Here is a 15,691-nt window from a genome sequence, read left to right on the forward strand (position 1 = left end):
AGAGATCGTCAGCCTGCCATTCCCATCACAGACTTAGGGGGCAAGGCCCCACTCCATGAAATATCAACTCAGCTGGCATCTTGACCTTGAACTTCCAGCAACCAGAACCATAAGAGGATAAGTTTCTGTTGTTTAAGCCGTCCACTATTTTGTTACAGCAGCCCAAGATGGCTAATACACAGTCTACCATGAAGACATTTCTTCTTTTCATGTTCATTTGGTTCATCTGAAATTTGATCATTTTAGGTAAGCCAAGAAGGGGTATCATCTAGCTTTTAACAATGTACATCATAGGAGAGCATCTTACAGATGCTTTCCTTTCTATTTCTTGAATTTCTCATCTCCTTTCCAGATCAGTGATCGAAGGTTACTGTGAATGATGGTGGTGCTGTGTCGTTACATTACTTACTCCAATGATGATGCAAACTATTCCATTCGATCCTATTTCTCCATGCTGATGTTTTAGCAGTGACATTTTAGTTGCTAGGGACTTCGAACTATCTAAGTATGTTTTAATAGATATTGTGTTGAATCCATTGTGATACGTGTCAAAAACAATTCTTGACCATCAGAGAGAAATAGTGCCTATTTTCACAGCTGTCCAAATACTTGTAATATAGAATCTGGGACCGTACTTGAAAGCATTTGATCTAGACTTCCAGCAGATGTATTCACTTCTGACAAGTTCCTGCTCTGGATCCATATCTGAGAATACTTTCAAAATATATCTTAGATCAGTGGTCAAAGACCTAAATGATCAGAGAACTCAATAATTGAAAACCCTTACATCTGTTTTCACAGACCTCTTTAGGTTAGGTCTTTCTAGTTCTGCATAGTGTTGCCATGGTATATCATTTTACATTTTTTATTTTTACCCTACTTGTTTCTTCATATTTAAAGTGGGTTTATTGTAGGCATCAGATAATTGGGCTTTGCTTCTTTATTCAGTATGAAAATCTCTACCCTTTCTAGGGGGTGTTGTGATCATCTACCAGTTCAGTTCAGTTGCTCAGTCGTGTCTGACTCTTTGCAACCCCAAGGACTGCAGCACCAGGCTTCCCTGTCCATTACCAACTCCCAGAGCTTGCTCAAACTCATGTCCATGGAGTCGGTGATGCCATCCAACCATCTCATCCTCTATCGTCCCCTTCTCCTCCTGCCTTCGATTTTTCCCGGCATCAGGATATTTTCCAATGAGTCAGTTCTTTGCATCAGGTGGCCAAAGTATTGGAGTTTCAGCTTCAGCATCATGTATACCTAATATATCATGTATACCTAATATGGATCATGTATACCTAATCACAGAGAAGGCACTGACAACCCACTCCAGTACCCTTGCCTGGAAAATCCCATGGACGGAGGGGCCTGGTGAGCTGCAGTCCATGGGGTTGCTAAGAGTCGGACCCGACTGAGTGACTTCACTTTCACTTTCATGCACTGGAGAAGGAAATGGCAATCCACTCCAGTATTCTTGCCTAGAGAATCCCAGGGACGAGGGAGCCTGGTGGGCTGCCGTCTATGGGGTCGCACAGAGTCGGCCACGACTGAAGCAGTTTAGCAGCATACCTAATCATGTATAACTAATAAATCATGTACACCTAATATGTACCTAATCTATAATAATAATCTATTATAACCTATAATAATGATTATACCTAATCGTGTATACCTAATTCATCATGTATACCTAATTCATCACATATACCTAATATGATTATTGATAGAATGGATTTAATTCTACTATTTTCTCTTTTTTTGTCTGTTTTTTTCCTTGACTTCTGCTTCATTTTTTATTAATTGAACATTTTGATTTTTCCTCTTCTGTTCACTGATTACCTATAAGTTTTTTTATTTTACTTGTCTGCTTGTTTAGTTTTACTTGGTTTTCACTTTTTTACTGAATTTAGAGGGTTTTTTTAATACTGTTTTTACTGCTTTAGAGTTTTTACCAACACTATCTGATATAAAATGTGAGCCACATATATAATTTATAATTTTTCTTATAGCTGTATTGCTGCTGCTGCTGCTAAGTCGCTTCAGTCGTGTCCAACTCTGTGCGACCCCATAGACAGCAGACCACCAGGCTCCCCCATCCCTGGGATTCTCCAGGCAAGAACACTGGAGTGGGTTGCCATTTCCTTCTCCTGTATTAAGCTGTATTAAGCAAAGTTAAAAGGAACAGATAAAATTAATTTTAATACTTTTAAAATCTAATTCAATATATTCAAATTATCATTTCAACCCATAACAGTATTAAACTATTAATGAGAAATTTTATATTATTTTTTCCACTATGCTTTTGAAATCTGATGTTCATTTTACACTCGTAGGCTATTTCCTTTCAGATTAGTCACATTTCAAGTGGTCAAGAACTATTTGCAGCTAATAGCTACAGTAGCAGACTGTGGAGGTTTATAGAATGCATTCTTAACTTATCACAAGTGATAGTATACCACTTAACATAAAGTAGAAAAACCTTAAGCAAAACACCTTCCCTCCCCTGGGCCTTAGTGTATTTAGCGTCATATGTTTTTCTTTTGTATAAGCCTAACAACGTGTTGGAGAAGGCAATGGCACCCCACTCCAGTACTCTTGCCTGCAAAATCCCATGGACAGAAGAGCCTGGTAGGCTGCAGTCCATGGGGTCGCGAAGAGTCAGACACGACTGAGCGACTTCACTTTCACTTTTCACTTTCATGCATTGGAGAAGGAAATGGCAACCCACTCCAGTGTTCTTGCCTGGAGAATCCCAGGGACAGCGGAGCCTGGTGGGCTTCCGTCTATGGGGTCGCACAGAGTCGGACACGACTGAAGCGACGCAGCAGCAGCAGCAGCAGCAGCAACAACATGTTATTATTGTTATTATTTTTTTGCTTTGTAATACTTTTAAAAGATTTTTAAAGTAAGAAAAATGTCTTTTATATGTACTGATATTTACCATCTTCAGTGTTTTTTGGTTTCTATGTAGATTCACAATTTTTTCAGTCTGAAGGACTTCTTTTAATAGCTCTGATACAAATCTACTGGTGATTAACACTTTCAACTTTTGGATGTCTGAAAACATCTTTATTTTTCCTTCATAGTGAAAAATATATTCATAGCCTATACAACTGTAGGTTGATAATCTTCTCTCTTCAGTATAGGCATACCTCATTTTATAGTGCTTCACAGATATTGCTTTTTTTTCCCAAGCAAATTGAAGGTATGTGGCAACCCTCTATCGAGAGTCTATTGACATTATTTTTCCAATAGAATTTGCTTGCTTCAAATTTGTCTGTCACATTTTGATAATTCTTGCAATATTTTAAACTTTTTCATTACTGTGTGTTATGGTGATCTGTGATCTCTGATGTTACTATTGTACTAGTTTTGGGGTGCCATGAACCACCTCTATATAAGATAGCAAAATTAATTGATAAATCTGTGTTCTGGCCACTCTCCCAACCAGCAGTTCCCCCATCTCTCTTGTGGGATCTCCATATTCCCTGAGACACAACGATATTGAAATTAGGGCAATTAGTAACTCTACAGTGGCCTCTGAGTATTCAAGTGAAAGGAAGAATTTCTTGTCTCTCACTTTAAATCAAAAGTGAGGAATGGTTAAACTTAGTGAGAAGGGCATGTCAAAAGCAGAGATAGGCAACCAAAGCTAGGCCTCTGGCAGCAAGAGTGTGCCAAGTGTGACTGCAAAGGAAAAGTTCTTGAAGGAAATTAAGTGTGCTGCTCTAGTGAATATGAATGATAAGAAAGAAAAACAGTCTTATGCTTTAAACAGTCTCACTACTTTAAACAGTCTCACTACTTTTTCTCTGCCTGGATGATAGCACATCTCTTTACAACATGGTTTACTAAATATCTTTAACTTACTGTTGAGATCTACTGCTCAGAAAAAAAAAAGAAAAAAAGATTCCTTTCAAAATTTTACTGCTCATTGACAATGCACCTGGTAACCCAAAAGCTCTGATAGAGATGTGAAATTAGCTTACTGTTGTTTTCATGCCTGCTAAAACAACATCCATTCTGCAGCCCAAGAATCAAGGAGTTATTTTGACTTTCAAGTCTTATTTTCAGAAGTCTTGGGCGCAGAAGGTCTGTGGGTAAGAAATACACTTCATAAGGCTGTAGTTGCCATAGAGAATGACTCCTCTGATGGATCTGGACAAAGTAAGCGGAAAACCTTCTGAAAAGGAATCATCATTGTAGATGCCATGAAGAACATTCATGATTCAGGAAAGAGGTCAGAATATTAACATTAACAAGAGTTTGGAAGTGATTCCAACTCTCATGGATGACTTTGACAGACTCACGACTTCAGTGGAAGATATAACTATGGATGTGATAGAAATAATAAGAGAACAAAAATTAGAAGTGGAGTATGAAGATGTGGCAGAATTGCTGCAATTTCAAGATAAAACTAGCTCCATAAGGATGAGCAAATAAAGTGGTTTCTTGAGATGGAATCTACTTCTGGTTAAGATGTTATTAAAGATGGTTGAAATGACAAGAGTATTTGTTTATTTTTAAAAGAAGTCCCCCACTCATTTGTACCCTATTAATTAATTTATTTATTTAGCTGCACTGGGATGTAGTTGTGACATGCAGGTTCCTTAGTTGCAGCTTGTGAACTCTTAGTTGCACCATGTGGGATCCAGTTCCCTGATCAGGGATTGAACCTGGGCTCCCTGCATTGGGAGCATGGAGCCTTAGCCACTGGACCACCAGGGAAGTCCTGACAACAGAGTGTTACATCAGCTTATTTGAAGTAGCAGTTGCAGGACTTGAGAAGACCTACTTCAATTTTCAAAGAAGCTCTGTGGGTAAAATGTTAACAAACAGCATTGCATGCAGATAATGTAGAGAACAGAGAAACCATTCACTCAAGCAAGAGTCAATTGATTTAGCAAACTTTCCTATCTTATTTTAATAAATCGCCAGTCATCCCAATCTTCAGCAAACCACCCTGAACAGCCAGCAGCCTCAACATCAAGGCCAGACCCTCAACAGCAAAAATGTTACGATTTTTTGAAGGCTCAGATGATTGATAGTACTTTTAGCAATAAGGTATTTTAATTAAGGGATGTACATATTTTAGACATAATGCTATTCCGCATTTAATAGTTTATGTGTTTTGTATGCACTGAGAATCAAAAAATTATGTGACTCACTTTATTGCAATATTTGCTTTATTGCAGCAGTGTGGAGTCAAATCTGCCATGTATCTCAGGTTTGTTTGATCTTAAAGATATTGCTCCATTGTCTCTGGGCTTATGTTGTTTTCGATAAGGAGTCTTCTATTAGCTTTATGACTCTTCTGTATGTGTCTTTTGTCTCTGGTTGTCTTTTAAGACTCTGTCACTAGTTTTGAGCAATTTAATCATGTGCTTACATGTAACTTTTATTAAGTTTCTTGTGCTTGGGATTTGTTGAGCTTCTACGATCTGCTGGTTTATAGCCTTTACCATATTTGGACAATTTGGGGCCATAGTTCCTTCAAATATATTCTTACGTTCTCCTTCCTTTCCTTTGAAAATTCCACATTTTAAGAATTTTTTTATTTTGGAGTAATTTTTGATTACACAGAAGTTGTAAAGGTAGTGCAGAGGATTGATGTACATGCCTCTCCATTTCTCTATTAAGAGCTTATATACTGCTGTACCTTTGTCGAGATTAAGAAACCAACACTGGCACATTACTATTAACTAAACCTTAGTTACTTATTACTTGAATTCCATCAGTTTTTCTATTCATGTCCACTTTTTGTTCCAGGATCCAATCCATAATACCACTTTGCTTTTATCTGGCAAATCTTCTTAGTGTCCTCTGGTCTGTGACTGGGGATATTAATTTTAACAATATATTTTAAGACAATATATCAAAACATCGTTTCAAACTGTGATCAATATTTTTAAAATTATCTATTATTTTACATTATTTTTTAATACTAAATCTTCAAAATCTAGTGTGTATACTCACAGCACAAATTAAACTCACTTTCTTTGGAAGTACATCATCTGAATTGAGAGCTCACAAAATTTACAGTTGAAAAAGTAGACTGATGGTCTCTGGTTGTTCCAATACACTTAAAATTCTTCCAATAATTGCACTATCAGTTTTTAAATTAAAATTAATTAAGACATTTAGTTCCTCAGTGGCAATAGCCATATTTCAAGGGCTTAGTTGCCCTATGTGGCTAATGGCGACCATACTAAACAGTGCAGCTCTAGACCGCTGTAAGGACTTTTGACATTTATTCTGAGCTCTGAAGTGGAAGCGTTAGTCACCCAGTTGTGTCCGACTCTGCGATCCAATGGACTGTAGCCCACCAGGCTCCTCTGTTCATGGAATTCTCCAGGCAAGAATAATGGAGTGGGTAGCCATGCTCTCCTCCAGGGGATCTTCCTGACCCACAGATCAAATCCAGATGTCTGCACTACAGACAGATTCTTTACCATCTGAGCCACCAGGGAAGCCCAGCAAAGGAGTGACATGAAGTTGACTCTGCTGTGCTGGAGAACAAACTTGAGGTGAGGGCAGAAGCAAGGAGACCAGCCAGGAGGCTACTACCATAACCAGGTGAGTGGTGAAGGTGTTTCAAGACTAGGGCAGTAGTAGTGGAGGTGGAGAAAAGTGGTAGGAGTCCAACATTACCTTGTTAGACTTGACACAATCTGCTTATGGATTAGATGTGGGATTAGGAATGACACCAAAGTTTTGGGCTTAAAAAAAAAAATAATGAATGTCTTTTACAGAGAAGATTTTCTAAGAAGCAGATTGAGAGCAGGGAGATTAGGGGCTACTTTGAACATTTGAGTTTAAAATATCTATCATATCTACTTTACATGGACACGTTAAGTAGGCAGTGGATATGAGTCTGGGGTTCAGGGGAGAGAGGTCTGCTGGAGTAATATATTTCGGAGTCATTAATGTGTAGATGGTATTTTAAAATGTAAGACTGGAGGCTATCGCTGTAAAGTGTTAGCAGTAGTATTTTCAGAAAAATGCAAGTTTTGGGATTGGGCCCAAGAGCTCAACAAAAATTGGTGGCTCAGTGGTAAAGAATCCACCTGCCAAGCAGAAGACAGGATCTCTGGGTTGGGAAGATTCCCCTAGAGAGGGAAACGGCAACCCACTCCAGTATTCTTGCCTGGGAAATCCATGGACAGAGGAGCCTTGCGGGCTACAGTCTGTGGGGTCGCTCAAGAATAAGACACGACTTAGGGACTAAACAAGTTATCTTGTCTAAGCTCACTCTGCTCGCTTTATGACAGGCCAGTGAATCGCAGACAAGGGGGATGAGACAAGGAATACAACTTTATTCGGAGAGCTGACTGACTGAGAAGATGGCAGACTAATGTCTCAAAATAACATCTTGTTGGGGTTTGGATGCCAGGTTCTTTTATTGATCAGAGATGGGGGAGGTGAGGAAACAAAATAAAAAGGCCATTAATTTTGCAGCCATCTCCTAGAATGGCAGGCTTCAGGCAGGGTATATGTTCCTCCTTCCTGCCATCTAGAGGTGGACAGGTCTCTGAACAAAGGCACTTTAACAGGAAGAAGGGCATGATTCTCTGAGGTAAGCCATTATGTGTGATTATAATAACAAAAGCAAGGAAAAGCAAGTCAAAGAAACAGTTTCAACAGACTGGCTTTTCCCTGCAACAACAGCAGCAGCAGCAAAAGCAGGTGCTGGACTCAATGCAAAGGCAGGGATGAGCCAACCAGATACAGTAAATCATTTTGCTCTGATGAAAGAAAAATACAGAGCCAGAAGGTATTTTAAAAATGTACTCAGTAAGTAAGGGCCTCAGGCTGGCCGGGTGGCTAGTCAAGAGCTGGGAACGCGAGGGTTCAAAAGACAAGCTTCGGAGTTAACAAGGGACAGCTGCAGTTAAGTTTCCTACACGTACACAAAACCGACCAACTTCTTCTACCATAGAGCATATGTCAGTCTGCTGGTACAACAGGCATCTCGTTTCCAAGGAGAGAAAGCATTGCCTCCTACCCCCAAGCCACTTAGCAGCCAAGCCAGCCCTCGTGGAGACGACAAGGGAGGTGCCCTTTCCCGGAGGGCACTTGAGCCCTAAAGTGGGACAGGCTGGGAGGGAGGAAGGGAGGCTGATAAGGCGAGTTCAAGCGTAGAATCTCGATGGGCGTGTGTGTTCTGCGCTGAATTCTGACAAAATGGGAGGACCTTGGCTTAAAAACATGGCAAAGCGTCATTTAAGGATAGTGGAAGGACTAAGGTTAGTGGAAACTCAAGGACAAAAAGCACTGAGACTTTTGAGCTGGCGGCAGGGCTGAAGGCATTGTGAACGACCCTCCCCTACCACATCCTCCGGCCCCGAGGACCCTGAAGGACCAATAAGTGAGGCGGCGGGGCGGGGGCGGAAAAAGGCCGACTCACCAGGCACCTTTAAGGTCCTGATGCTGAGAGCAGCGTCTGCGCGCGCCTATCTCCCTCTCACCGGCTAACTTGTTCCGGTAGTGGCTCCTTCTGGGGCAAAACCCTGGCATGGTTTTTAAACCGGAAGGTGCCGGAAAGCTAGTCTATCGGCGCCTCGAACTTCCGGGATGCGGAGCGGTGGAATCAGAACGGAAGACCCCGCCGCGAGGGACGCTCCGGTCGCAGAAAAAGGGGCGGTGCCGGCGCGCACCAACCAATCACAGCAGACGCTTCTACGTGGCCAGCTCTGGCCAATAGGCGACCGCGTCGATAGCGGCGGGGAAATTCAAACGTGTGTGCGGAGAGGGGCTGGAGTTCCCATCTTTTCTTCTCAGCTCTGCTTTTCCGTGGAGAATCCTACCTTGGCGGCGAAAGGAGGGGCGGAGGCGGCCGGGGTGTGTGGGCCCTTGAGCCGAGCCGCGCGGGCCGGTGAGCTGGGGGAAGAGGCGGGAGGTCCCCGAGCCTGGCAGAGGACGTGGGGTGCGGCTCACAGGCTGGAGGGGGAGGGGCGGGCCCGCTGCCCCCGCCGGTCCTCCTGTTAGTGCCGGGGGTTTATTTGTCGAGGACCCTGGAGGCGAGAGGTTAGGTGTATGGACTTGGCTGGGAGAAGGGGCCTGGCAGGGCCTCTGCGGGAGACTCCTCCTCTTGTGTGGTGTTTTAGAACCGGGAGACGTGCCGGTGGCCGTGGTTCTGACAGTTACCTTTGGAACCTGGCTTCAAGGGGTGATACCAGCCACCCCACTTTGTGCCTCCTTTCCATTAACTGTACTCGAGATCGGGGGCGGCATTGATATCAGTGACCCTGGGTTGCTGGATTGATGGGTGTGAGAATCATCACAAAGATGACACTGACGGGAAGAAAGACTGCGGACACTTTGTGGACTAAACAAACATCAACACCGTGGAGATGGAACAAGTACTCAGTACTGTACAAATACCATGGATTCTTGGTATGGGAATGATTAAGGTAGCACATCACCTTTCTGCCAGATATACAGAAGAATAAGCCTGCTGATATCCCATTTGTGAATAGAGGGCTGTGATGTTTTATGTATTCTGTTTTGTAACACTTGCAACGTGCAAGTTTACTGACATAAAGCAGGTGAATAAAGGAATGGTTTTTATCATTGTCGAAAGGATTTTTTATGCCTATATGTTTCTACCGGAATCCAAGCAAATATACTATCACATTTTTTTTTTTTAGAAAAGACTGAATTTGCAGATGGCCCAGAGAAAATAATTCTGGAAAAAGAGTGAAAGGGAGGCATAGAACAAAGTTTGAAAGAGGGCAGCAACTTCCCTGTTGTGCAATGCCTTTTTGAAGTTCTGGTGGAAAGAAGAGGTGCATTGAATACTTACCTGTCGGAAACCTTGCTGGGCAGATTACAAAGACATGCAATTGTTTTTGTGCACATAGCTTCACAAATACCACCCTGATAATATCTGTGTTGAGATGTGTTCCTTTAACTAATGTTTTAGTCTCCTGGGTTCTAAAAGGCTAGTTGCAACATTTTTTTTCCTTTAATGCTAGTAAAAGTAGGAATTGTGAAGAGTATTTTTTTTTCCCCTCAGAAATGGAGGCTGAGGAGTTAAGTGGCAGAGAGTTGACAATTGATTCCATAATGAACAAAGTGAGAGATATTAAAAATAAATTTAAAAATGAAGATCTTACTGACGAGCTAAGCTTGAATAAAGCCTCCACTGATACTACAGGTGAGTTGTGTTGTTTTGAGTGCCTTCTGAGGTAGAGGAAGGAAATGTTAACTGATTGATGCTCACCAATGAGAGCACAAATATTTTATGTTTTAATCCTTTAGTGTGAAAATAGTTCCACAATTTTCCACTTTCTTAAAAAAGGAAACTTAACACTATTACAGTGTGCTCAAAGTTTTCTTAACTCTTCCATTATTGGCAGCTGTCATTTCTGCTGATATGCTTGCCATCAATAGGTACTCCCTTTTCCCCCCCATTTTTTGTGGCAATCTGAGAAAGCCTCACTAATCTTAATAAAATGGTGTAAAAATTTAAGGCTAACAAAACAATATACGATTTGAAGAACCTTTCTGTTACTCTCCCAGCCTTTTTTCCCTGTTCTCCTTTGCTCATTCTGTTTCTGCCGTAGCAGCTTCCCTACTGTGTGTCCTGTGTGGTGGACCAACCCCTACCCTGGTACCTTTGTTGTTACTCTCTGCCCACTCGTACCTTCTTCAGGTTTTTGCTCAAATGTCTTCTCAGCAAGGCACTCTCTAATCCATTTATTTATTTCATTAAGCTTTTCTTTTTGAATTGGAGTATAGCTGATTGACAATGTTGTGATAGTTTCAGGTGGACAGCAAACGGGCTTAGCCACATATATACATGTATCCATTCTCTCCCAAATGCCCCTCCCATCCAGGCTGCAGCATAACATTGAGCAGAATTCCCTATGCTATACGGTAGGTTCTAACCCACCTATTTAAAATAGCAACCCGCTGTATTATTTTTCTCCACGGCAGTAATCACTTGTTGATTGTTCACTTTGTTGTTGTTCAGTCACCAAGTCATGTTCAATTCTTCGCCACCCTGTAGACTGCAGCTCGCCAGGCTTCCCTGTCCCTCACCGTCTCCCGGAGTTTGCCCAAGTTCATGTCATATCTCCTTTACTCATGTGTTTGTTGTTTATGTACTCCACTAGAATGTGAGTTCCATGAGGGCATGGTTTTTATCTCTGGTGTTCTATCTACAGAACTAAGGATGATTCCTGGCAAGTAGTGGGTACTTAAATATTTTTTGAATGATGAATGAGTGAAAATACCCAAAATTTAATGTCCTAGTTTTATGAAAAGTATTAACTCAGAAGCTGAACTCTTTACTATATTTTAGCTTGTTGAAAAAGTCACCTTTAGATAAGTTTTGTTTTATTTATACTACCCATTGAATGGATGAGGGATGGGAAAGCAAAGGGAAGAACCTATCCATATAAATAGTCATGATGGCAGGTCATATTCCTTGAAACAACTTAGAAACTTATCATTTTGGTGTTAAGCAAATTTTTTAATGGTAATAGAATAAACACATACTTTATTTTGTGTATTTAAGTAGCACCAATGAAGGTTATGGCTTCCCTGGTGACTCAGTGGTAAAGAATCTGCCTGCCAATGCAGGAGACGTCAGTTCCATCCCTGCGTCAGAAAGATCCCCTAGAGAAGGAAATGGCAACCCACTCCAATCTTCGTGCCTGGTAAATCCCATGGACAGAGGAGCCTGGTAGGCTACAGTCGTGGGTTCACAAAAGAGTTGGACATGACTTAGCGACTAAACAACAGTAACAAAAAAGTTTATTTACAGCAGGATTGATGAGTCCTTATTTAAAATCCTTAGCTTGCTCAAAACTGTTGACTGTCTAACAGTTGATAAGTATCTAATGTTGATATCTAATGTTGATATCTAATGTTGATAAGTGGGATGTAAGACATTATAATACTGAGTAAGGTTAAACCTGGTTTCTAGATGAGAAGAATTTACGTATTTCATACTATATTGTAATACATGTTTAGCTCAAATGACTACTGACATAATAGAGACAGGAGACTTTGAACGGAGAGAGCACAGCGCATGGGAAATACATCTGCATTTTTTTAGACTTTGTTAGAAAACTTGAAAACAAATTTGTTAGGAAAGTGATGGGAAATGAAACTGGAAAGTGAAGTTAAGATCAGAACAGATTATGGGTAAAAACAAAGTTCTGAATCTGTTATGTTTTAGTAAAAAGCAAAAGCAATAATTTTGTAAAAGCAAATATTTAGCCCTTGTTGAAGGTAACTGAAACTAACAGAAGGGATGATAGTTTCTCTGAAAAATCTGAATTTAATAATGTTTAATAATGACTAAAGTAATCTGAACAGAATACAGACATTAATTCAAGTTGTCTTTTAAAATCTATTAACACCAAAGAAAATTAAAAATAAATTACGATGTGAAAGTTACGGAGAAATGTGGGTAACTTGGAGGGAGAAGAAAATGACCATATGAGTTGCTTATCTTTTGTAAACTGGTTTTGTTTGATTGATTTAAAAGTAAATTGAGGAATATGGAGATAATGTTGAATGGATAAGGTTGTAAAGGTTTTATTAGGACTAGGACCATACATTTCTAAATTTTTAATATGTCACTGATGAAGAATTTTCCAGGAAAGTTGGTGCTGGTGGTGGTAGGAGAGGCTTAGGTTTTCTTTCAATTGTTAGGATGCTAAAATAAAATTATGCTGCTACAGGATACAGTTTTCTTAGACTGCATATGGTATTTTAAAGCTACTCATAAACATTTCCAAATTCTCTTTTCTTCAAAATATGCAGCTTTTTATAGTAAGATATGCCCTCTTAAAAGATATATATGCAGTAAATAAATTGTTTATATTTACTTGAATTGTTTAAATTTTAAAAGATATTTTAAGGAGTTTGTGTACATTCATACTGAGTATAAATGATAATCTGTGATTTGAAAGAAAAGTACAATTTGGCATTTGTTTTATGTCTTTCTTTTTTTGGTATATTTTGTCCCTTATTCAGATAACTCAGGAACTGTTAACCAAATTTTGATGATGGCAAACAACCCAGAGGACTGGTTGAATTTGTTGCTCAAACTGGAGAAAAACAGTGTCCCTTTAAATGACGCCCTTTTAAATAAACTGATTGGTCGTTACAACCAAGCAATTGAAGCACTACCTCCAGATAAATATGGCCAAAATGAGAGTTTTGCTAGGATTCAAGTGAGATTTGCTGAACTAAAAGCGTAAGTATTAGCATTTTAACTGTATTCAGTTAACCACATTATGTAACACATAACTACTTAATCCTTTTGTTTATAACTAACGAGTGAATTTGTAAACTTTCTTTACAATGTACATATTTCCACAAAAATTACATACTCTAGACTCCACCTAAAAACATTTTTAAAATTAACTTATTTAATTTTACAGTCAGACAACAATATTCTGTGTCTTCTGGAAAATAGAATGAGTAGTTAGCAATCAGACAAGTGTATTCTTTTTCTTAAAACTTGACCCTGAAATCTTTATTTCAGTATTCAAGAGCCAGATGATGCACGTGACTACTTCCAAATGGCCAGAGCAAACTGCAAGAAATTTGCTTTCGTGCATATATCTTTTGCACAGTTTGAACTATCACAAGGTAATTTGAAAATGTCAAGTCCAAATTTTAAGTAAAAGATAACATCCTATTGTAACTTTAATCATGTGTGTGAAATAGAAATAATGAGGCAAAAGGCATGAAATTTGATCAGATGAAAATTCAGGGAAGAATGCTACCTGAGTGTAAGTGTACAAAATATTTGTTATACCAGCACTTTCACTTGCATATTACACAAGTTAAACTATTTGACATTGTTATCAGAAGTGAGAAATTGCTTATTTGCTTATAAATAAAATGTGTGAGCCTTGGAATAAATATTTTTGCCTAAGACTTTTAAATTTTTTTCCTAGGTCCTGGAGAATATGTATCTGAGGAGTTAAGGTTGCTGCATTAAAATGACAGTTATTTTTCACTTTGTTAGGTAATTTCAAAAAAAGTAAACAACTTCTTCATAAAGCTGTGGAATGCGGAGCAGTGCCACTTGAAATGCTGGAAATTGCCATTCGGAATTTAAACCTTCAGAAAAAGCAGCTGCTTTCAGAGGAGGAAAGGAAGAGCTTATCTGGTAAATACGTTCATGTGTGCTAATACTTTCCTGTGGTGTTTAGTCCTGCAAAAAAAAAGGATTCAGGATAATATTTTATAGAAAAATATTGTTTATTTAGAATGATCAAAATCTAAGATTAAGTTTTAGATGTAAAGGCCGTGAGACTTGCAGAAGTAACAAAGTCAAAAAAAAAAAAAAAAAAAAACAAAGAAGTAACAAAGTCATTACTCTCTTGTTGGCATTTTTTCCCCTAGTCAAACGCTAATTGGTAACATATTAAAACAACTCACTCTAAAAACTGTAAGATCCTAGGACTCCCCTGGTGGTCTGGAGACTGAGACTTCTGCTTCCACTGCAGGGATAACAGGTTCAGTCTCTGGTAGGAGAGCTAGGATCCCATATGCCACAAAGCATGGCCAAAAAATAAATAAATAAAAATAAAATTGACATCTACAAAAAATAAATATATACTTTCAAACAATAAGGTCCCAATGTATAGCACAGGGAACTATATTCAATATCTGCAATAAATTGTAATGGAAAAGAACATGAAATGGAATATATATATATGTATATATATATGTATAGTTGAATTACTTTGCTGTACACCAGAAACTGACACAACATTGTAAATCAGCTATATTTCAATTAAAAAAATAAACAGACTTCCCTGGCGGTCCAGTGGTTAAGAATCTGCCCTGCAGTGCGGAGGACCTGGGTTCCATCCCTGGTTAGGGAGTTAAGATCCCACGTACTGTGGGACAATTAAGCCTGCGAGCTACAAGCACTGAGCCCTGTGCGCGCTGGAGCCCGCGCACCGCAAGGGAAGATCCTGCTTGACGCAGTGAGGATCCTGTGTGTCTAATGAAGACTCAAGGCAGCCAAATAAATAGCAAACGAAGCAAACTTGATCTAGGCCAGCGAATCACTTTTTGCTATTAGAAATAAGGAACGTGCTTTTACTCTGGGTAAACAGTTACGTAATTATGAAACAATTATGAAGTACAGTTGGAGAATTAGCATCACAGTATCATCATATCTGGATATCTTATTTAGAGACAAATAAGAGTTGACTTTTAAAGTATTACTTATGAGATTTTTGTGTGTGTGTGTATTCCTTATGTCTTTACAAATTTAACTACAGTTTCAAAATGTTTACAGCATCTACAGTATCAAGTGTGCAAGAACCATTTCCCAATACACTTGGACATTTACAGAATAGGCACATTAGTTGTGACTCTAAAGGACAGACTACTAAAGCCCGGTTCTTATATGGGTAAGGAAACTGAATTCATTTTTTAAATATTCATCATACATTTATATTATTTATACATCTACATATATGTTTTCATGTTATAATAGTGTTTAGCAGTTGATGAAAATGCCTGTATCAATATTATTTTTTTAAAAGTCGGTTTTTCTTTCTTTCTCTTTAGAGAGAACATCCCCCCTCAAGATGCAGAGATAGGCTATCGAAATCCCTTGAAACAAACAAACAAGGCTAAACGGGTAAGTTATTTTTTACTTTGATTAAAGCAGTAGTGGTTAAGTCGATGTTTATTTCTTAGTTAG

At 39.2% G+C, this 15,691-nt stretch overlaps 1 protein-coding gene across 16 annotated transcripts in view; it reads left to right on the plus strand.

Annotated features, from left to right (window-relative positions):
• Positions 1-8,721: 8,721 nt before the first annotated feature.
• Positions 8,722-15,691, plus strand: part of TTK (TTK protein kinase) — a 42,754-nt gene continuing 35,784 nt past the window's right edge. For 4 of the 16 annotated variants that reach the window (XM_081530397.1, XM_081530398.1, XM_081530406.1 and 1 more), the window contains exons 1-7: positions 8,722-8,872; positions 10,016-10,156; positions 12,991-13,213; positions 13,505-13,611; positions 13,994-14,137; positions 15,281-15,395; positions 15,556-15,628. In XM_081530397.1, the coding sequence (XP_081386523.1) occupies positions 10,018-10,156; positions 12,991-13,213; positions 13,505-13,611; positions 13,994-14,137; positions 15,281-15,395; positions 15,556-15,628 (801 nt within the window). In that variant the 5' untranslated portion in view covers positions 8,722-8,872; positions 10,016-10,017. Of the gene's footprint in view, positions 8,873-8,901; positions 9,411-10,015; positions 10,157-11,521; positions 11,690-12,990; positions 13,214-13,504; positions 13,612-13,993; positions 14,138-15,280; positions 15,396-15,555; positions 15,629-15,691 lie in introns of those variants that run through there. The other 12 variants (XM_081530409.1, XM_081530410.1, XM_081530411.1 and 9 more) reach the window with 5 other exon arrangements.

The sequence above is a fragment of the Giraffa tippelskirchi genome, chromosome 9 (assembly GCF_054371585.1).
Source record: "Giraffa tippelskirchi isolate mGirTip1 chromosome 9, T2T-mGirTip1v1.2.pri, whole genome shotgun sequence".
In the NCBI taxonomy this organism is placed as follows: domain Eukaryota; kingdom Metazoa; phylum Chordata; class Mammalia; order Artiodactyla; family Giraffidae; genus Giraffa; species Giraffa tippelskirchi.